Below are 23,899 nucleotides of genomic sequence, written 5' to 3' on the forward strand. Positions count from 1 at the left end.
TCTCCCACAGGATGGACGATGGTTCCGAGCGGCCTGTTTGTTTTGCATCCCGGACCCTGTCCACAGCAGAGCGCGGATATGCCCAGATTGAGCGTGAGGCTCTCAGCCTCGTCTGGGGTGTGCGGAGGTTTCATCAATACCTGCTGGGGCGGCATTTCACTTTGCAGACGGATCACAAACCACTTCAATTCATCCTGAGACCCGAACGCGGGGTGCCGGTGGTAGCAGCCGCGCGAATACAGCGGTGGTGTCTGTTTCTGGGTGCTTACGATTATGATATTCAGTTCCAAAGAACCGAGAAGCATGCTAACTGCGACGGGCTCTCACGCTTGCCATGTGCAGAGGGTCCAGCTGCGTCTGAGTTGGCCGACCGGGTCGATGTGTTCGCGCTGGGCCAGGTCCAAAGCGGGCCGGTCACGGCCAGGCAGGTCGCGGTGGAATCTGCTCGTGATCCGGTGCTTGCCCGTGTCGTCCAGGCGATTTTCTACGGGGAATTGGAGCGATCTGCCTTCGACACCGGCATTTCAACCTTTCACGTCACGCGCATCGGAGCTGTCGTTGGTCAAACGGTGCGTAATGTGGGGAATGAGGACAGTGATTCCACCGAGGTTCAGGCAGCGGTGTTTGGAAGAACTGCATGTCAGTCACCTTGGCATCGTGAAGACCAAGAGTCTTGCTCGTAGCCTGTTGTGGTGGCCGGGGTTGGACAAAGACATTGAGCAGTTGGTTAAGCGTTGCGCCACGTGCCAGACAGATGCTGATAACCCGCGTCGGGCTTCGGGTCTCTGGCCTGTGCCAGACCGAGCTTGGCAGAGGGTCCATGTACATTTTGCGGGACCGGTTAATGGCAAGATGTTTTTGATTGTGATCGATGCATTCTCTAAATGGCCGGAGGTTGTAGTAATGCAGCATACATCAGCAAACATTACAGTAGAGAAACTGCGGACGATCTTTGCTAATAAAGGGTTGCCGGAGATCCTGGTCTCTGATAATGGTCCGCAGTTCATCGCAGGTGTATTTGATGAGTTTATGCGCCAGAATGGTATTCGACATCTAAGGTCCGCACCGTATCATCCTGAGACGAATGGCCAAGCTGAGTCGTTTGTCAAGATGTTGAAGCGGGCTTTGCGCAGGGGGGGGGGGTGTTGCACCTGTGCAGACGGTGGCCGATGTCTTTTTGCACCATTACAGGAACGCAGTTCATCCTGTCACGGGTGATTCGCCTGCCATTCGTCTCTATGGACGGGCATTGCGGTCCAGGCTGGATTTGCTGCGACCTGGAGGGTCGGGGAGTGGGGCGATGTCGCGTCCGACGTGGCTGCGCAGCTTCGAGGTGGGGCAACGGGTAATGGTGCGCGATTATTTCCACGGTTCCAAATGGGTGCCGGCGGTGGTATCTGTGGTGCTGGGGCCGGCGAATTGCATGTTGCGGACTGATGGTGGGGATGTGTGGAAGCGGCACGTGGACCAAATGAATGATCGCTGTTCAGCGTCACCCCCCCCCCACACCTCCCCGGGCCGAACGATGCGGGACCCCCACCGGTAGTATCGCCGGCACCTGACGTATCGCCGGGGCTGGTTGGGCCGACGCCAAGGGGGTCTTCGCCTGATGCCGTCCTACCCGGGGACGTCGGGCAGGCTGGGCGGTCGGGGGTGGCTGGTGTTGCGGAAAGTGCGAGTCCGGCGAGGGTGTCACCTCGACCGAGCCGGGAGGCGTCTGAGCCTGGACTGTCTGGCGGCGCTGCCCGTCCGAGGCGGGTCAGGGTGCGGCCGCGGTACTTGGAGGATTACGAGTGTTGATGGGTTTCAGATGGTCATGTTGTGATTGTCCGTTCATCGTGTGACGGGTCATTTTACGAGGGGAGGAGTGTGCTGTGTCACGTGATTGGGTTTTCGTATATCATGCCTCGCCCGCTAGGGGTGGCAGGAGTGTACTTCTGGTCGCGCAATAAAGCGGAGTTGATGCTGGCGCGCGTGCTTCTTGCGTCCCACTGCACCTCGTACACTCTAGAAGGGATCCAGACATACAAAAGAGTTTGGGAACCATTGATTTAGAGTCGTTAGTCCAAGACACATGCCCTTGGCAATATTTTGATTAAAGGGGTTTTGGTGGGGTGGGGGGTTCTGACCAATACATAAAGAGAGGGCAAGAAAATCCACCGAAATGTGCAAATGGAACTTGGACCACCAGTGGGGATAATGTTTGCTTATATCAATCAACTTTGAATGTAATAATAGCAGATTATGTGCTGTACTCTATTTATGTTTCATGATTTGTTTTGTATTTGTTCAGGAATGGAAATGTGTCACCACGACCTTGTTATCGGGGACGTGTATTCTACACCCGTTCTGGACGCAAAATAAAGGGCCGTGGTCCGATGGTGGGTAAAAGTTAATCTTCCTTCGAAAAAGTTGGTTTTTTTTAAATGAATGATTATGTTTAATGTTGTATCCTTTCACATGATTTAGCTATTTCCTGGGTATTTTGTTGGATAAGGTTTGACGACACATGGACAAATTCAATGACATATGATACATTTTCTTTCCTCCTCGCCACCGCCATCATCCAACATAAGTTGCGATGATATGGGTGGGTGAGAACCAGAAAGTATGATCTCGCATGTGTATAAAATAATTGACTCAAATTATTGATGAATCTCTTGCAATGATAAATGATGCAAGATATCCATTTTGTTTGCTTAAATTAACTATTTAAAAAACCTACTTAACTATAAAAAAACAAAACAAAAAAACAAGCAGTCATAGACTAGTACTTATGAAATCGTCAACTTGACCTCTGACTTTGTCTAATAAAAGCTGTCTCTAGAGAAGGTAGCGACGCAAACCAGAAGTTTCTACGATGATTCTGTACCAAACCATGAAAAATCGAATGTTTGACCTCACTGTGAACTTGACCTTTGACCGATTTTCACCAAAATCTAATCAGCGCAAGCCATCACCCTCCTGAATCACGTGGTGTAATTTGACATTGGTAGCTTCTTCCGTTCTCGAGTTATTGTGCCTAGAAACAAACACACACACACACACACACACACACACACACACACACACACACACACACACACACACACACACACACACACACACACACACACACACACACACACACACGGCGGAAGTCATCAATATACTTACGAAATCTTTAGATTTCATAAGTAAAAAACATGGTGTTGGCTTCACGGTTTGGGTGGTGGCTTGGGTTCCTAGGGTCCTGAGTTCAAGCCCTGTTGGCTGCAGAATTAACACCAAGGGGGTTGACTCAGCCTGTCATCCTTCTGAGGTCGGCAAAATGAGTACCAGTGTAGCAGCCAAAAGGCTGTACACGAAGGGAAGGGGTATTTATGGATTTATTAAATCTTGTATTGGTGTGGCGCAAGCATGATGGGCTGAATGGCGCCTCCTATGCAAAAATTCCTTGTATTTTTTTGTGGAAGTGTTCCACACGTTTGGCAGCTTGATTAAATATTTTTTTTTATATAATTACCTCTGCAACCGAAGGTGAAAGAGGTTATGTTTTCACCCCTCTCTGTCTGTCTGTTTGTTTGTTTGTTTGTTTGTTTATTACTTACGAAATCTAAAGATTTCGTAAGTATATTGATGACTTCCGTCCTCTGTGTGTTTGTTTGTAGGCACGATAACTCGAGAACGGAAGAGGCTACCAATGTCAAATTACACCACGTGATTCAGGAGGGTGATGGCTAGCGCTGATTAGATTTTGGTCAAAATCGGTCAAAGGTCAAGGTCACAGTGAGGTCAAACATCCAAAACATAACTCGAGAAAAGTTACCACAGGTATTGTTGACGGAGTGTGAGTTCGGAAGATCGAGGTAAGTTCGGCGGAATTTGTGTGTCAATTTGTCGAGCTACAGCTGTTTTAAAAATTTCAGTGTTATAAAATAATATTAAATAATTCCGTAAATTCATGTGGAGAAATGGAGTATTTTTGCTTCGGTCGACATTACGAGTTCGTTTTAACTTTGATTTTAATTTTGTCTTCGGGTTTTGCGATCGCTTAGGACGCCTAACACACGGTTGTTGAAATTCTGGGAAAAAACGGATGTTTTGGAGACGTTTTAAGATTGTATAAAAATATTTCACCCGCTGCGTCACGGCTCGTCACGTGGTGCAGCGCGCTCGAGCAGACGCGTCGTTGAGTCACGTAAAGGTTTTGCGTGTTCGCGCTGACGTCATCGCGCTCGCCCCGGCGTCCTTTTGAGTTGGGGGGGGGGTGTCGAGTGTGACCTTTACGTTACGTTAATCCGCGGTAACTCGAGAACGGAAGAAGTTGATGGTTTGGTACAGAATCATCGTAGAAACTTCTGGTTTGCGTCGCTACCTTCTCTAGAGACAGCTTTTATTAGACAAGGTCAGAGGTCAAGTTGACGATTTCGTAAGTACCAGTCTATGACTGCTTGTTTGTTTGTCTGTGCGCAGGATATCTGAAAAAGTTGTAAATGGATCTGGATGAAATTTGGTGGGCAGGTTGGGTGTGTAACAAGGACGAACTGATTAGATTTTGGTGAAGATCCAGATCTGGATCCGAGTGCGAGAATTTAAGCGATTCTTCACCATTGAGAGATAGGGCCAAAATTGATATATAGCATGATATCTCAAAATGTTGTGGACGGATTCAGATGAAACTTGGTGGACAGATTCGGTGTGTGACCACGACAAATAGATTCGATTTTGGTGAAGATCCGAATCCGGACTTGCATACGAGAATTTTTTTTTTTTTAAGTAATTCTTCACCATTGAGAGAGAGGGCCAAAAACGATATATAACATGATGTTTCAAAAATGTATTTGGCCTGATATGTTCTCGTGGATCAGGCATTACGTGGTGGAGGTATGCGCTCTACCGCGTGCCCTTCAAGTGACCTCCACCACCGAAGGTGAATGAGGTTATGTTTTCACCCCTCTCTGTCTGTTTGTTTGTTTGTCTGTTTGTGTGCAGGATATCTGAAAAAGTTGGAGTCAGTTCCAGATGAAATTTTGTGGACAGGTTGGGTGTGGGACAAGGACAAACTGCTTAGACTTTGGTGAAGATCCATATCCGACTACGATAATTTTTAAATGATTCTTCACCATTGAGTGATGGGGCCAAAAACGATATCTAGCACGATATTTCAAAAGGTTGTGGACGGATTCGGACGAAACTTGGTGGACATGTTGGGTGTGTGACAAGGAAGGATTTAGTCAATTTTGGTGAAGATCCAAATCTATCTATCCATCCATTGGGACCACACTCTGTGCAGAGTGTTGGTGCTGCCGAAGCAGTCTCCTGGGCTATTGGACACAATCCTGGATGTGTCGCCACTCTGACACGGATACCAGAAAGCTGGTACTCATTTTGCCGACCTCAGAAGGATGACAGGCAGTCAACCCCACCTGGTGTTAATTCAACAGCCGAGCTGGATTTGAACTCGGGATCCTTGGATCCCAAGCCCACCACCATAACCATAAAGCCAACACTAGGCATGCGATCCGAATCTGGAATCGGATCTGATCATTTTTTAGGTCATCTCTATCATCTCAGTGGAGATGGCCTAATAATAACAGTCTCGAAGTACGTCCGTCCGTCCGTCCACAATCAAACCGAGTGGAGACAAATAACCAATAGTGGAATGGATAGAGGTCGATGAGACATGCACAACGATATAACTTTCAAGGTCATCCATGGTCGAGGTCAACGTCACGAGGCTGTCAAAGTTGCGAAAATCGTTGATTTCAAATCGTATCTCCTCTCCTCCCTCATTTATCAAGAGAGATCAAATGTTATTAGTGATTCAGATACTACGGACTATTATCTAGAATAACACGAGCCATTTTTTTGAAATTTGCTCTGTTCCGATTTTATAGCCCTTCAAACTTCGCTCTGATTCCCCGTATGGGCCGTTCATAAAGTAAATACAAAAATAAAAGTATTAACTCTGAGACAAGTATTACATTTGAAGCTTTTGTCATATTTAACTAAAACAATGGAATACAAGTTTATATGCACACTTACTTTCATTTATGACATTAACATTGTCTTGAATGTCAATTTGTACTTTTATTTTCATAAATGACGTGCTGTGATATTAAAAAGAAAAAGGTAAATTACACCGCGAGGGACTGCATCGTCATGACTTACAAACATCGGTTCATAAGAAACTGCTGGCTTTGCAAGCGATTAGCGATGTATGAGGGGGGTGGGTGTTTTAAAGCCCGCGTACGGGCTGCGTACAGGGGTGGGTGGTTTAAAGCCCGCGTACGGGCTGCGTACAGGGGTGGGTGGTTTAAAGCCCGCGTACGGGCTGTGTACAGAGGTGGGTGGGTGGTTTAAAGCCCGCGTACGAGCTGCGTACAGAGGTGGGTGGGTGGTACGACAGCTGCATACATACTTTATGAAAGTGGTGTCGGACTACATGAAAGCGTTTCAGAAGATGAAGGCGAGCCTGTCGTCATCGCGAGGGGGAAAAATATCCCCGTTCACAGGAACATTTTTGACGTGATGTTAAATCCGTGGACGTCAATAATTGTTCCATATTACTGTATTACCGTAGTTAATAATTCCGATGCATTTGAGATAAATCTACAGTTCGTTGTAATCTTCAAGTATTGTGGTGTGATATGAGACGCATATAGGGGTGGTCACAAGCTTGCATACAGAGGGGGTGGTTGGGTTTGAAACCCGGAAGTAGAGCGTACGTACTTTATGAACTGCCCCTATTCCAGTCTGTCACAGAGTTACTTTCGACCTCTGGCAGAGATGACCGGCACTCCCGCTCGGGGGTATTTTTAAGTGATTCTTCACCATTGTGAGTTCGGGCCAAAAACGATATAGTACTGCACAGCATATTTCAAAAATGTAATGGGTCTGATATGTTCTCGTGGATCAGGCACTACGTGGCGGAGGTATGCGCTCTACCGAGTGCCCTTCTAGTTTTGAATGTTTTGTCCAAAGGTATCCAGTATTCAATCCTTGGAGAATACAACATCTTTGATCTTGGCAGATGGCTGAAGCATATTTAAGGTCATTTTCGGCGTGTGTGTGTGTACAGCGTTACAGGACGCCATCACGCTCCCGCTCGCGGTCTCGCTCACGGAACCGCCGTGCCCAGCGTAGCGACACACCACCACATTGGCGTTCGGAGCAACGACGTCTGCGGCCCCTTCGTGATGTCCTCACTGCACAGGACAAGTGGGCGAGGGGCGAAGATCTCGATAAGTATGTAGAGTCCGTGATCGCTGTCTGTACCTGGCTTGCAATGGTTACTTATTTTTATTTCTTGAGCTCGACTGTCGATTCTCTTAACCACCTTTGTTCACTTGAAAGTAATTTTGGTGTTCACAAGTTATGTTGTTGGCAAACTCTGCGTTTATTTGTTCCACAGATCATTTGTCTTCTCATATATAATCTCGACTCTTATTGTGCAATATTTAATCCTTGTCAGAGTATCCGGCACTGCATTGGAAAAAATTATGTAGTGCTTCCGGCTCATGTGCATTGAAAACGTATGGAGTTATTACCCTGATGGTGGTGAGCTTTTCCTGGTAGGGGTTTTGGGATGTTTTGGCCATTGAAAGGCTATGGAGTTAGTGGCCTAATGGTGGTTATCTTTTCCCTGTGGGCTGGTAGCAGCACTGCCTGACCCCACATCCCATTATACACTTTATAGCAGCCTTCGGTGGCCTCAAAAGTGACGTCAAGACCAACGTGTGGTGGCTTAAAACATTGCCCAGATTCTGAAGTACCTACACCCTAAATTTGGGGCCAATAGGTGCTATGGTTTTGCCTTGAAAGAGTAACATGCAAATGCTCAAACACTTGAAATTATTTTTAAGATTGATTGTAAATTTTAATATTTTAGAAATTTTTTCCCCCATTTCTCAAAGCTTCTTCGAGGAGTTATTTACTTGGATTACATGTAAGACAAGAATGCATCTGCACCAAACCATTCATTTGTTCAACCTTCATGTTGAGCTTTGTGAGATGTTTGCTTCCCGTTTTAAAAACGAGTTTGGCCCCCTGTTTATAGAACAAAAGTTGATGATCTCGTGGTGCCGCAAGATGCACCTTTATTTTTCTCTTTGGAATGCAAACCAAACGTGTGGTGCTCACGATTTGTTCCACCTTTTGATGTGTTCTCAGGGCACCCTGAGATTACCAATTTTGTTCAAAAAAGCAAATATTTGCTGAGGTGCCTCTTCACTGGAAGTTTACATTTGACCTTCCGGTGAAAGGTCCATCACTTTTTTCTTTGTACGTCAGCCGTTTCATTTGCAAGATTTTCATTGCTCATCCGGATATCGCAGAGCACATTCCAGACACGAATTACAGTAATCCAAAGCGAATTATATGATTTTTTTTTTGTACTTACGATTCATTGATATGATGTTCTGGGTTCAATACGAGGACGAATTAGCCGCAAAACCGAATTAAAAGCGTGCACCGCCGATAAGGCTACAGCGAGGTCAAATCACCAATTTTGAGTGGAAGACATTTGGGTCACCTTTTCCTGCGTTCGATAAACACTCACTGATACGGCCAGAGGTGATCTCGAACACCTCTTTCTCGGCACCCCGAGATCACCTTTGTTCTAGAGACAGCCGATGAGAAGAAGCATCATCCTTTGAAGGTCCTGCCCCAGTTAAAGTGGTACAGTATAGACTGCTGTTCCTTGTGGGAAGTTGAGGTTTCCAAAAGTGTGGAACATCCAGGGTACACCGACCCATCAAAATGCATTGCTTCCCTTCATCGAAAGCCTCTCCATCGTTGTAACAAATGTGAACATGTTCTAGTGGCTTCACATCTTTGATTTCAACACGAGAAGAAAGAAAACGTTCCTACGTTTGGTGCTATGTTGCAGGAAGTAAAGAAAATGCTGCTATTTTGCTGCTACTTCACAGCTTCTTCCTCTTCATTTCGGTGCTCCATTCATGGTGCACTCTTCAATCAATCAATCATTTAATTTCGGTTTTATTCAAATGAGACAGACTTGCAAAAGTCCAAAGACTTAAAAGTCAAGTGTACATTGTAAAAAAACATTAATAATAATTACAAAGATATGCTATTAACATAAAATACACTTCACAAGTTATTTAAAAAAAACACTTGACTGAGATCATTATATCTAAATTAATACTATTTAAAGAAGCATTACGGTATAATTGATAACACAGAAGCATAATTGGGACAACAACAAAAACAAAACAGAACAATGGCAGAACAGAAATTTCCACAAAACAAGTAGTCGGGTGGTAGGAAGGGGGAATCACCACCGGAAGAGGGACAAATTTTCATCCAACTTTTCTAGACCAGTTTTTTGTGTAGATTACGAATATGAAAGGTGATCAGACAGGTTCGGGGGCTTTTCCGAGATATTGCGGCTCAAATGTCAACCGGGGTCAAATTTAGCCAATTATGAGTTTTTACTATAAAATTGATTCTGAAAGCTAAACTACTCTGTATTTATGGCTCGTTTATACTTTCAAGTGTCTAATCTTTATCAAAACAGAAAATCAAATCATTTTAGGGCTGACCTTAACTCAAAGTTCAAAGGTCAACAAATAACTAGTGAAAAAACAGATAAAATGCCTAAAACTGGTCTATGTTGCTGAAAATTGTGATCAATGTTTCATCTAAGCTAAAATAGAGGAACGGGCACCCCTGCCCATTTTCCCACCCATGTGTCCTTGTGGGGTCCCCCAGGGGCACCTCCTTGCCCCCAGAACGTTTTCAAAAATATTGATTTTTTTTTTTTATTGCAGACAATTTCAAACTGGTAAAATAGCCTGAAGTCTGTGTAAAAAAATGCTAAAACTGAAAAGAATAAATTGATGAAAATGACAATGAGTAATTTCCATCTTTTGCAGCCAGTGGCGTGTATCTAATATGAAACTAATGAAGCTAAAGCTTTAGGGCCCCCAATCCCGGAGGGGCCCCTGAAGCAACTTTTTACTATCGTTGGCTGTTACTATGCCGATGTACAGGCTTAAAGCCAATATCTTATTCTACTTTTTGATAATATGCCGCCAATTTTCTCTCATCTTTCCACTACAACAACGTGTTTTTTTTTGTTATTAAATTACAAGGCACTGCAGTAATTTATCGGAAAGTTATGTAACTTTAAATATATTGTTAGATATGGAACATTCTATTGTCGTCAACTCATGACACTTGATGATACGCATCCTGGTGCGAAGGATGATCTTCTGAAGAAAGGCCTGTCTGTCTGTAGGAACAATACTGGTATCAGACAGTCAACTGATGCAGTTGGAGAGCAGACTTTTATGAAAAATTCAGACACCAGGTGGCATCAAGAACTTAACTCATCAGGAAACAGCATGCAGAAAGTGGGTGCTGAATCGTCCATTTACGTCTGCTATGGTTTCTTCTCTGCTGGAACTTACCAAGCTCGATGACCCGAGTCACAACCCAAGGAAGTGTATAAGACCACACGAGATCCAAAAATCAGATGATCATGTAAAAAAGACTATGCAAGTTATCAAGTCAGATTTTATCAATCCATTCTCACATGAAATTGATCCTAACAAACTGTTCAACATAGTTTCAGGCAAACCATTACCGGATGATGTCGCTGCCCACCTTTTGTCAACACAACAACGAGGAAGCAAACTCTACAATGCGTTCAACTCCCGACTCGATACCGAAAAGAATGGTGAAACCACACGCTTTTTTAATCCGATATCAAGAGTTCCATGGAGAAGCTTTCAAGACAACCTGAAGAAGACAACAGTAAAATATGCAGCAGGAAAGACCAAAGATGTAACAGTACAGAGAGATATCCTTTGATTACTGGCAGCAAAGTCATGTAAAGAAAACGTCCGTCGGTTTGGATAAAGCATTGAAGTATCCTTTAGCAACGGTACCTCTACCTCTTGCGACAGCAGATGACAGTCGTCGGACAACACCAAAAAGTAAGATGATGGAAGCTGCACTCGCATCACTGAATTTACCGAGCACAGCCTATGATGTCCCAGAAAATGCAGTTTACGTGATTGATCTTATTGCGTATTTACGTTCGTTGGTGAATGTACCAGATACGTTTCGGTTGTTAGCCAGGAGAATTATGGCTGACATACCCACACGTTACAAAGTGGTATATTTCGCGTGTGACACATACAATGAACATTCCATAAAACAGGCTGAACAAACTGCAAGAGGGCAGTCAGATGAGTACATTCTGCGCACACCTGATATCTGAATTCCGGCTGCATTTGGACAGTTTATGTGCAATGGAGGGAACAAAGAGAGAATGATGTAGCTGATTGAACAGGTTCTCTGTGAAGAGGAAAGTCTCATTGGAGACCGAGTTGTGTACTAGGCAAGGGGGAATCTCTGCATGAAGATAACGTCACACTGCTCAGAGGAAATACCAGCCCTGGCTACTGCCCACATAGAGGCTGATACAAAGATCTGCTACCTCACCCAACATGCACTAGATGAAAACTCTGGTGGTCCCATGGTCTGTGCAGTGCATTCAAGTTCTGGGGATACAGACATTCCAATCATTTTACTGGCCAACAAACATGAAAATTTAAAGATCATCATAGATCACGGGAGTGGCAAAGGTCGGCGATTCCTTGATCTGAGTCAATGTCAACTCGCTGAACTCCAGAAACGGGCATTGCTTGGTATCCACGCCTTTTCGGGAAATGACTACGTTTCTTCATTTTTCCGAAAAGGGAAGAAAACTTGTTGGACACTGATAAAAGATGATGAAAATATGCAGAAAGCATTCGCAGAACTGGGTAACGAGCAACAACTTTCCAGCGTTGTGTTTGATGGACTTCAAATATGTACTTGTGCAATTTACAATCAAAGGAGATGCAAACGTATTAATGAAGCCAGATCTACTATTTTCTGGAATCTATTTCGTGACGGAAAGGTAGCTGATCTGTGTGCATTACCCTCATGTGAGTCAGCACTGGCATTACATTCAGCTCGAAGTAACTATGTAGCCGGGATGTGGCGTCTGGCTCACAGACCCCAGCAATTCTTGGACACTCCAGTAAACCATGGGTGGACTGAATATTTATCAATACATTGGGTTGATAGACCATATCCTGTGGATGTTGTGGAACTTCTGTGTAATATTTCTGATGAAGATAGTGAAAACGAGTTATCAGACTACAGTGAAGACAGTGATTGTGATGAAATGTCCGACTGACATCTATATTTGGTGATTGTATCCAGTGACATGGGTATACTACTTCCACTGTCTTTAGCTAGATTTCTTAAATGTAATAACTGTTGATTCATCTTACTGTAGCTGATTGAAACATGTTTTAGGGGTATTACATACGAAAGCATCTTAATGTTTCATCTAGAATCTATGAGGAGCAGGGGCAGTTCAGACCAAAGGGCATTTATGCATTAAGATAAAGATTTTCAGATATTTTAAAGAAAAATGTGTGATATATATATATATTTATTAAGGCAATGTCTGAATAAAAATCAATAGACAATGCATGAATTTTTATTACTATAGTGGTTAGAAACTACATATTATAATGAAATTTAAATAGAAAAAAAACTCGATTTTAAAAAAACTTTTGGGGGCAAGTGGGTGCCCTTGTGGCACGCTACAACGGTGGGGCAGAAAGAACGGATGTAGGATGGCCCGCACCTCTAGTTTAGCTTGGATGAAACATTAGATGATTACTATTTTGAGCAACCAAGTTATCTCGGTGTCAGCATCGTATCAGTTTTTGCATCGGTTGTTATTTGTTGACCTTTGACCTTTGAGTTAAGGTTACCCATAAAAAGATGTGAGTTGTGTTTTTTTTATATAAAGATTAGACACTTGAAAGCATAAACGAGTCATAAAAATACTGTATTTTAGCTTTCCGAATCAGTTTTATAGTAAAAACTCGTAATTGGCTAAATTTGACCCTGGTTGATATTTGACCCGCAATATCTCGGAAACGCCCCCGAACCTGGCTGATCACCTTTCATATTCGTCATCTACACAAAAAACTGATCTAGAAAAGTTGGATGAAAATTTGTCCCTCTTCTGGTGGTGATTCTCCCCCTCCCACCACCGGTCTAAAGGCTTCTGAGCAGGAAAGGAGTCATACAATAATTTATAAATCTCACACAGGGAGGTAGTGAGTGAGCACAATAACGAACAATGAGAGCATAGCAAATATATAATTTGCTATCAATTTAACAGCTGTATAAGATATGGGACAGTTTATTATGTCTTAGTTCAGGTTTTTGGAATACGTAGATTTTTTTTGGAATCTCTGAGATCAAGACCGGTGATGTGTTGGCGATTGGGTGGGAGTATGTTTCGACGACAACTAGACGCAATAAGGGACTTTCCAAAGCGAGTTAGAATTGATTCTTCTTTCCGCTAGCGAGGGGAGGTTATAGGCACAGAGGAGATCAGCATAATGGGATGTCTCGAGCAATGTGATAAAACGGAGGGTTCTTCGCTGTACCCGCTCGATGCTTTGTGACTGCTTCGCGGTCAGGCTAGAGCTCCACACAGGAGCAACGAACTGAGAGGTCAAATGCACATGGTGTATATCAATCAAGTCCGTGATGGGGACACCATTTCTCTTCAGCGAGCACAGGATGTAGAGACAACGCGAAGCACGCGATATCATTCGTTGAACTCGAGTCCCATTTTAGATCCTATTGAAGAGGAGCTCCAAGGAGATAAAGTGAAGATGCTATTTCAAGTGCCGTGTCATTGATACAAATGAAGGGAGCAGGGGGGGTCGCATGCAGAAAGCTAACTTGTAGAACTTTACATTTGAGGTGATTCCAAGCAGAAAGGACATCCAAGTGTGTCTGCAGAGCACTTTCTTGTGATTTGGGGTCAATCTCTATGAGAGAAAGGTCATCCACATATTTCCACCTTTTATCACAACAAAGTACAGCATCATTGACCATTATCAAAAAACGTAATGGGCCCAAGCTTGGTCCCCTGAGGGACATGGCACATCAGGATCTGGGATGATGATGTGGCACCATTGTAGCGCAGTGTCTGCGAGCGATCAGAAAGAAAGCCGCATATGGTAGAGATGATTGCCGGGTCGATGTCAAGTTGAATCAACTTACGCACTGCTGTCGTATGGTCAATCAAATCAAAGGCCTTTTAAAAGTCGATGGTACAGATATTGGCATAGTGACTTGGTATACTCATAAGCTGAAGACATTTAAAATGGACTGACACAATATTAATGGCAAAAATCAGTTGATGAAACAGCCAGCCAGTGCTTGGCGAGGCAGTCAGGCAAAATAATTATTTTTTTAGAATGAATTGAAACATTTTTTTTTTTGAAAACAAAAGTGGAGAATACTAAGGACTGTCAATGTTTTGCTCTCATGCTTTGAAGAATGATATACGTGAAGAGAATTTTCTTGCATCTCGGTGCTCAACCAAACCTGAGAGGAACACCACGTATTGTCAAGTAAACTCGGGGGCATGCAAGATGGTCACTCACCCTCCACCCCGTACACTTGGGGCTCCACCTTGGAATTGCCAAACGAGAACTTGCCAAATTGAACCGTCGGGCGTGAAGCTGATTGTCACTGCTAAACTGACACCCTAATGGAACTATACCACCACACCAGTCTAAATATTTAATAATATTGATGATGGTGAAAAGAATGACAATAACATATACAGTATTATTTGGTAAACACCATACACTAATGGCACCAGGAACAACTCTGACAGTCCTCCAGGGTAAGAAGACAAAGAACATATAACGATAATTAAATGCATTCACCACGATGGTTGCAGATCTATATACAAAGAAAGTTGGCAGGAATGTTGGGGAAAATAGCAAAGAAACAGGCCGAGATGGATAAATATCTGTACGTGGAAATAACAAGGGAAAGAAGATGAAGTGCCTTCAGCTGTGGCCTATGGCAGGGCGTAATCTACCGACGAGGATGATTGGTTACTCAAAACCAGCTTGTCCTCTTGGGATAGTGTCTCGCATTCAGAGCTTCGCCTGCACTGCCAACACTACTTGTACAGCCCCCGCCGACCTACCTGCGCACCATTCATTGTGTGGCCTCTTGTAGCTGCCCCATGCCTTTGCACGCTTGACAGATGGACCCAAAGTGAAACCCAACCCAAGGTTCTTTGGTCCATACAATGGGAATGTAATGAGAGCAATTGCTAATCACAGAATCTACTGTGACAGACAGCTTGTACCTTGTACATTATTCTTATTGGTCTAAAACTGCAGCCCAATCAGTCACCAATGTAAGGCAACTAGTCGTATAATGCACAAATGGTAGATAAATCCTCACTGCTACCTGCATGGTCTTGTACTTGTTTTTTTCATGGGACCCGCAAGGGCCCAGAGCAGACTGGAATAACGACATAAGTTCGGTGTTGATTTTTGTTGTTGTGGAAACCTGAGGCAGGCCAATTTTGTTTGCCCTGTGGGACTGTTGATGACCACTGAGTCCATATAAAGTTTTAAACTGCAAGTTTATTTGCAGGTAATTGGCATAGTCTGGGGTTGCTGTTACCTTATTGTTAACAATAAATGGAGCATTTTCACTCATCTACATGTGACAGAAACCCTTTAGGTAACATTATCATTTTAAAGCACACAAAAGGGGTTGTTTCGATGATGTTTATTCATCGGAAAGCGGATAATTGTGGGTGAGAAGAAACTAGTTGTAATACACAGTGATTGAGATCGTGCAAGTCCTTCGGAAGGTGATACAAGTATCAGAAGAGGAGGTCATTCTCTGGCTGCTCAGAGCTTTGCATCACTTTCAGTTTGATGTTATGTGCATTTATCTTGGCTGTTATCAGTGTCAGCATGTGAAGACTACAACGGTACACACAGGCATGTCATGAAAACTGCCATTTCAAGGCAGCGCACCCTTTAGTTATGCAGCCCTCGCATTGTCCCAGTCTAATACCTTTGCCACTTGCACGATCCAGTAAAACCATTTAAAACAAACAAAAAAACCTCTGCTTCCTCTTTTGCACAAACATTTCATTTCATACTCTTGAGAGGTGGGTTATTTGGAGATAATCGAGGAGAAATGAAAAAGGAGTCGGAAATAACAGCATGTTGGGGAAAGTAATCTCACCTCTATTGAAGCTTGCATTGGTTTGCTTGTAAGGGATACTGTATCTATATTGCATACTCGCTGTTTACCCACCTTCCAGGTGGATTTTGTATGTTAATTATTTATTTTGTGGATGTAACTATAGATGTACGTATCGTGTACGTGAATGTAAGCATCGATAGATTTCAAAGTTCCTCGAAGACTTCAGAGCAGGAAAATGCATTTGTCGTGGCAATATTGATTGTCCTGTGGTAGAACAATGTGGATTTGAAGAGCAGGATGTCTTTTCTGCCGTAAACAAACGCACAGTTATTATGTCGATGATAATCTGAATTTGTCATACCCTTGAGATTGATGTGCACATCTATTTTAAAACATCTGCAAGGAAAACAACTTCTCATTACCCTCGCCAGAGGAGAGTATTGCATTTGAGTGTCTGTCTGTCTGTCCACACATAATGTGCTAACATCTTCCACAAATGCCACCAGGTGGTGGTAGCCAGTATTGCACGTTATCTTTTTTTTTTTTTTTTTTGAACTGAGTACCTCTATATAGTACGTACAGTTAGAATGCAAGTGTGCCTTTATGGGAATCCCTCACTTTACGGAAGGGTTACGTTGTGTGAATTTCCATGAATCAAAACCAATTTTCCCATATACTCCCATCGTGTAAGTGGAGGTAGTTTTCTGTGGAAAAAAATCTTAACTCATGGATGTAACAAATACACTTAATAAGGCAACCAACTTTATTACAATGCCCTGAATATAACTTAAACTCTATTACTGTACTACTGTGTATGTGTACTATAATGGAGATCAAATAATAATACAAGTGATGTGTAACTTCAGTAAAGATACACGAAGGTAATGGCTCGAGGCAACTGCGAGAACCAGCGCCGAGAGGCAGTGCTTCTGATGCTACAGTACACTAATCTGTTTTTCTTGTTGACTTTAATATAAAATGTAAAAATAAACTGTTACAGTGAGCAAAAAGAAAAGATTGTTTAACTGACAATGACGATGTGTGTGGTGGCTGGAGGGAAGGAGGAAAGAGGTGAACCTATGAAGACCTATGACGTCTTCATGTAAAACCTATGAAGAAGAAGAAAAACACTTTTTAGACTCAAATTTCTGTAGTAGTTAATTTTGATTTCTGTTTTATAAAGTTTTTTTTTTTTGTCGCTACTCCTTCGTTTCCATAAAAGCAAATTTCCGTAAGGTGGGGGATTACCGTAAAGTAATTGTATTAAGACCATGAGTGCATCCATAAAGTACGCAGCCATAAAAATAGGTATGCGTCTGATGTGTGTGTATATATATATATATATATATATATATATATATATATATATATATATATATATATATATATATATATATATATATATATATATATATATATATATATATATATATATATATATTTATATACACACACACATGTTATGGGCCAGGAGTCGGTGGTGAGAACGACCACTAGGTGTCAGAGGTTACGTCGTCTCCCACCAACCTCCCGGAATTGTAGGTCGTCACTCACGGATAATTCCGTGATGCGGCGGGTTGCTTAACTGACCGTGGATGCCAATACCTCCACCGCGTGGCGTAGGGTCTTCCTGCCAGGTGTAATCAGTTTACCTAATTAACCACGTGGTTTCAACTATCGGGGAACCACGCCCTCGGTACGCCTTGCTCGAACCAGATCACTCGGCCAACTACCATCTACAAACTACCTTTCCGGATCGGATGCAGCCGAGCGGAGCTGCCAAAGACGTACCGGCGAGAATGAACAGATTATCGGGAATAAAAACCCGCCGAAACTCAGATCCGAACCATGCTGGACCAATACAAGAAAGGAGGGAAATGGACTGGGAAGATTTCTACCATGATTTATTCACAATAAAAAGACACAGGCAAGACTTATCGCGAATATACAAGGAATATTTACAATGGTGGAAAGCACTTATGCAGTTCTACTTAAAAGACGGGCCCACACACTCAGACACACACACAGATGTTTTATTGAAAAGACCCCCGCTGCCAGAGAAGGAGAGATGAGCTGGGGGTCGCAGTTCGGCGGGGTACTTGCCATTGGCCGTGCAGTCCGGCCCACAGTCACACGCGCGGGGCTCGTGTCCGTGGAGGCCGGCGGGACTCGAACCCGCAGCCTTCAAATTGTTGCTTCCACTATAAGTCCAATGCGCTATCCGTTGCGCTACGGAGAGCTGGACTCCTTCTTGAGTCAACTGGACTCCGTCCCCAGCTCCAACACGCGACGCACCCAACCAACGCGCTCCTCTCCTCGAAATCTCTCTCGAACCCCCTGAATAACGAATGAAAGGCAACAAAAGAGCCTCCGTACGGGGCGGAGCTCCGTGAAGCACACGCCACTGTCCGCCTTGATTGGACAGGGCTCCCACGGGCCCACCCCTTTCTGGGCGGGATTTCGGCCTTGTTGGGAGAATGCCGCCCCTCCTCTCCACGCGTGTTCGAGGGAGGTGAATGTGGTGCAACTGCCTCGACCATCGCCGGAATTCCGCTTCAGGCAGTGGTGCACTGTGGCCCACAAACCGAGGGCCGCAAGCGCGATGGTACCGTTGGATCGTAATGGAGGATGGTGTTGGAAAAGATGTACCTAAACCATCGCAACGCACACCTTTGATTCTCCCACTAGACACAAGGAGGGGTTCTATCTCACATGTACTTAACGGCATAACTAACTTTTGGGATCTGTATGTTGAATGCACATGGTTTCCAGATCCGTAACACTACCCCCCCCCCCCATTTTTTATAGACTCGACCCGAGTCGTTACTTTTTCTTTGGCGTGCAGGTGTAGGTTTTCCCCTAGTACGTTTTACCTACGGATCCCTGAGTGCGACATTTGGAATACATGTCCCAAAAATAAATAACCGAGTGCGTTGCGTAACTAAACTAACAGACTCACTCGGACAACTTGACTACATTGCCGGTGCTAAACAAACAACAGGTGGGTTAAAATTATGTACAGTCCTAATATTTACACCACCCATGGCTCAGGACCTGTGACTTGAGGAGAGAAAACACAGCACAGTTAACATTTGTGGGTGAGTGCGCAGCAGGTATCGATGGTCAGACATCTTTTGGGCCTTCAAAGGTCCCCTGTTTGTCGTTGAATTCTTCTTCTTCTTTAATTTTTTTTTATTTTAGCTGCTGGAGGCAACTCACCCTAACACAGCAGGCCATACGCTGTCTCACAGGCCATTTGAACTGGCCTTTATGCAACAAGAGCTCTGGGCTGCTCAGTGCAGTCCCCGGTCCATTTGAACTGGCCTTCCCGCAACAAGGAGTCCCGTCTCGGGCTGCTCAAATGCAGTCCCCGGCAATGCAGCTGCCTGCAGGGCAGTCCTTGCAAAACACTTTCAGCGATGGTCCTGGAGCACATGGTGATTGTTGAATGACAATGCAAACAAAGGCATGGGCAGGTATGGAGGCAAGGCAAGACAGGCAAAGCATAGCATGGCAAACGCAGACCAGGCAAGATGCAGTACAACAGGAGGTTGGCACATGAAGCTGGCCGGCCTCGGTCTGGTCTCCTGAGGTTGTGGAGGGAGTGTGGTGGCGCCGACCGGTCTGAAAACAGGCTCGGACCTACCCTACGGTCTCCCCCCCCAACCTATTGCCTTTGCCTGTCCTTGTCCATACCCACCCACATCAGCTTGCAACAAAAAAACAACAAAATTTAGACTTTTTATTTTATTTTTATTTTTTATAATTACGTGTGTCCCGAGCCCCCTTATCGTCTTTGTTCGGCGAACCTGTCCTGACCGTCTATCCCCAATCCCTAAGATTCTTTTTGAGGGGACTGAGGAAGAGACTAGTGAATCTGTCTCGAGGCCCAATGCAGCCTCAGAACAACTCAGTTTTATATATTGGATATGTCAACCAGTCGATTGTACGATTGCATTTCTTCTGCGTCACCATCTCTGCACGTTGGTCAATCGCTGCAATGTATCTACATAACGGTATCGTGTCACACAGCGACTGAAGGTGAAACGATTTGGTTCCCTGATCAAAGACTTATCCCGGCATGTCCTCAATAAATCGGACTATAAGCTGTCTGACACAGAAAGGTTCGCGTTGGCGCATGGTTTTAACTTCGGCATTCCCAACCAGAATATCAAGAGGGAAGACATTTTTGGCGAGTTTGAACTCCTGTATGCTCAACTATCAACACATCAGGCTGTGTCAAACGAAGCAGACCAAGCGCTGAGGGCTGGACTATCGGACCTCGCGCATGCGTACTGTGGAATCCCGAATGACGTCGCGGATTTTTACATTCAACGGGATGTTCTCTTGGCAATATAAGGATTGAGGAGGAATGCTGCCATTCACATCTGAAAACCGGATAAAGGCACTGGAGTGGTAATCATGAATAAGATTGATTACATCGGCAAGATGATGGACATCCTGAAAGACGAAACCAAATTTAAATATCTGGGTGGTGTAACAGAACATGATCGCACGCCTCAGGTGGAAGGTAAGATCGTCAAACGACTGTTATAGCTTCTCAAACGTGGAGAACTATCAAAGGAGGTGTACGACAGAATTAAACCTGTTGGAGCCCAACGTCCAAGAATATACAGCCTGCGAAGATTCACAAGGAGAATATCCCTCTAAGACCCATATGTCCATGGTGCGATCAGCACAACATGAACTTGCCAAGTGGTTTGGAGAGGTACTGCAACCTGTATTGGATTCACTTTCTCATTTCGTGGTTAAGGATTCCTTCACATTTGCAGAATCAATTAGAGCTTAAACACCGACAAGTGAGCACAACATCATGGCATCCTTTGATATTAAAAGCTTGTTCACGAATGTCCCATTGACTGAGACGATTAAGATATGCGCACGTTTGCTGAATCGCACCGATCTGGAACAACCGATGATCTTGGAACACGTCTTCGTTGAATTAATGAACACAGCAACAAGGGAGGTGGAATTCAGTTTTAACAACGTGATGTATGTTCAAACGGATGGTGTGGCCATGGGTTCTCCATTAGGCCCAGCTCTTGCAAATATCTTTGTCGGCTATCATGAAATGCAGAAACTGACTTGTCGGCAAGGGTTCGATTTCCCCCATCGTATACTATCGGTATGTTGATGACATTTTTGCTTTGTTTGAGTCTCGGACGGTATGTGACAATTTCCAGGCATGGCTCAACACTCTACATCCAGCACTGAAGTTTACCACGGAGCTGGAATCGTCAAACACGTTACCGTTTTTGGACGTGTTGGTTGATAGATCCAACCTTGGTTTCACAACATCCGTCTACCAGAAGCCGACTTTCACAGGACAGTATACTCGCTGGGACTCCCACAGCTCCACGAGTTACAAAATTGCCTTGATCAACAGAGGATTTGTTCACCTTGAAATCTTCCTGCTGAAATTGACAATCATGAATATACTTGGTGAAAATGGTTATCCTGAGCATATAGTTAAGAGATACATACACAAGTTTCTAAACACGACAAGAGATCAGGGGATTGGTCCGGAAAAATGTCCAGTCTATATCAGGATGCCCTGGAAAGGGCAATCATCACGAAGGTTTGAAGTACAAATCAAACGTATTGTATCCAACACGTTTCTGGCTGTGCAACCCCGAGTTATCATTACCTCTCGCCGTTTGCTGACGTCAGTCAACAAGGATGTGCTACCCACCTCACAAACCAGCAATGTTATTTTTGAGTTTAAGTGCCGATTTGAAGCTCGGTACGTGGGGCCACACAACACGAAGATTGGCTGATAGGATCAAACAACATATCCCCTTGGCTATTCGAAGAAAGATTGTAAGGGTTAGAACACAACCAGTGCGAGCATGTAGAAATATCCAGCAACCACCGGCCACTGTACCTGCTTCATCTGCCATTGCACAGCACCTGGTTGCCAACCCTATCTGTGCAGACTAGTACAATACAGATATGTTCAGGGTATTGAGCCGAGGTCGGAGCTCGTTTCATTTACGTATGTTGGAAGCAACCTTCATTCTTACCACTGATCCAAAACTGTCGTCAAAAGGAATTTGTACGATCTATGTGTCTCTTTCAGCATGGAAAAAAATCAAGGGAAATACGGTGACAAATGGTGAATGAACCTTAGGGGAAACCCCTCCCCCCTCTCTCAAGGATGTGGTTGCAAACGTCAATAATCGACGAACTCTGCTCCAGCCAATGGGAGCTCGAGGAGAAGATGATGAGCCAACCAATGGGTGTTCGGATTAACCATGACGTAATTACGGCTGAACCAATCAGCGTCTACCAATTGAGACCTGCGTATAAAGCATGCTCCTTCACTTCCTCCTTCACTTGCTGCAATTTTTTTTACCCTGAGGAGTGCAGCACGAAAAGCTTCGGTCACTATTATGTCGTGTTAATTTGTATCCATATTAAAGTTCTGTAGTACCAAACATTTATTTATATATATATTTATATATATTTATATTTATATTTATATTTATATATATATATATATATATATATATATATATATATATATATATATATATATATATATATATATATAATATGCAGTGTTATGGTTGTGGAAATTTGCAAACCACCATTCAGGTCCCGTAGGTGAGATATCTCTTAAGTACATGTGTAGTTAGCCCAAATCCGTTGTCTTGAGGGAATTTATGTGATCCATCCGGGCTGCGACGCTTTGAGTAAGGCGTTTTTCTTTCCCTATCTTTTATTTAAAACGGACGAAAAACTGCCAACGATGCTGGTGGGTTTTTCACGCCATTCTTCTCCGCGCTTGGTCTGAGGGAGGCGAAGGGGGAGGGGCAGCTCGCCGCCGATTGGTGGATGACCAGCGTGAGGCGGTCGGGGTGAGGGAACGCCCCTCTTCGAGAACCCTCTCGAAGGAGGGTGGAGCCGAAAACGGGGGCGGAGTGAAGGGCGGAGCCCCGGTGGATAAAAAGTCAGACACGGAAGGAGCGCTGTTGTTGCTCTTGCTCTCTTCCTGTCTTCCGGCTCACTCGTCCTCTTCTCTTCCTGGTGGCCGCTGGCCTGGTCTTTTTGTGGGGCGGTTCCGAGACCCCGCTGGCGGGACGGAGCATCTGCGATTTCCCCACACCGCAACCTCGAGCGACAACGTTTCCCCCCCCCTTCTATCCGTGCTGGGATAGCGCCGGAAACTCCGTCCGTGGCGTCGAGCGGCCAACACGTGCCGGCGCGAGGCACGCCGGAGAGGACGCGCCTACCACGCCAGGGCACGGAGTCGCGGCCAGGCGCGACCACGTCGACGGACGTAGGAGAGGGACTCGATGGCCCAAAGGGAAGTCACCATTTCTTTTCGGGGTTTTTGTGTGAATGTGTGTTGGCGCCGTGTCTTGTAAACTAGAACTGTTTAAGTGTTTCCGTGTGTCGGTCTTATTCGGTTGTAGCTCTGCATTGTTGCTTTTGTTTGGGTTGATATATGTGCATTTTGACTGTTTGGCTGTATATGTGTGCTCTCCGTGTGTCGTGTAAATAAAGTGCTTGCATGTTGAACTGTGCCCGTTTCGCTTCGTCTCCTTCCTTTTAATTGACCCTCCATCCTGCTTCACGTAAAGGGTTCGTAGTGGGCTTAATACGCTCGATAATTAATCGGAACCGTCGAGGCCGACGATAACACCGCTCGGTTATCACTGTAGCACGGAACGGACCGCTTAAGCGGTTCGTGTCCGGAGTCGGCCTGCGGCGAGGTACGATCGCCCGGTCGACCATCCGCGCTGGTACTTAGGTTGATCGAATTTGGTAAGCAACCCTATCCTGCGTGGGTGGGCAATTGGCACGGTCG

The 23,899-nt window shown here is 44.5% G+C and overlaps 1 protein-coding gene across 3 annotated transcripts in view; it reads left to right on the forward strand.

The window, feature by feature from the left end:
* LOC147013794 (peptidyl-prolyl cis-trans isomerase G-like) overlaps positions 1-23,899 on the forward strand; it is a 70,386-nt gene that overhangs the window by 37,034 nt on the left and 9,453 nt on the right. For all 3 annotated transcript variants that reach the window (XM_085851019.1, XM_085851021.1, XM_085851020.1), the window contains exons 11-12: positions 2,294-2,381; positions 7,064-7,230. In XM_085851019.1, coding sequence (XP_085707145.1) covers positions 2,294-2,381; positions 7,064-7,230 — 255 coding nt within the window. The remainder of the gene's footprint in view (positions 1-2,293; positions 2,382-7,063; positions 7,231-23,899) is intronic.

Source organism: Eptatretus burgeri, chromosome 13 (assembly GCF_056783735.1).
Source record: "Eptatretus burgeri isolate ZD-2024b chromosome 13, Ebu_testis_v1, whole genome shotgun sequence".
Lineage (NCBI taxonomy): Eukaryota > Metazoa > Chordata > Myxini > Myxiniformes > Myxinidae > Eptatretus > Eptatretus burgeri.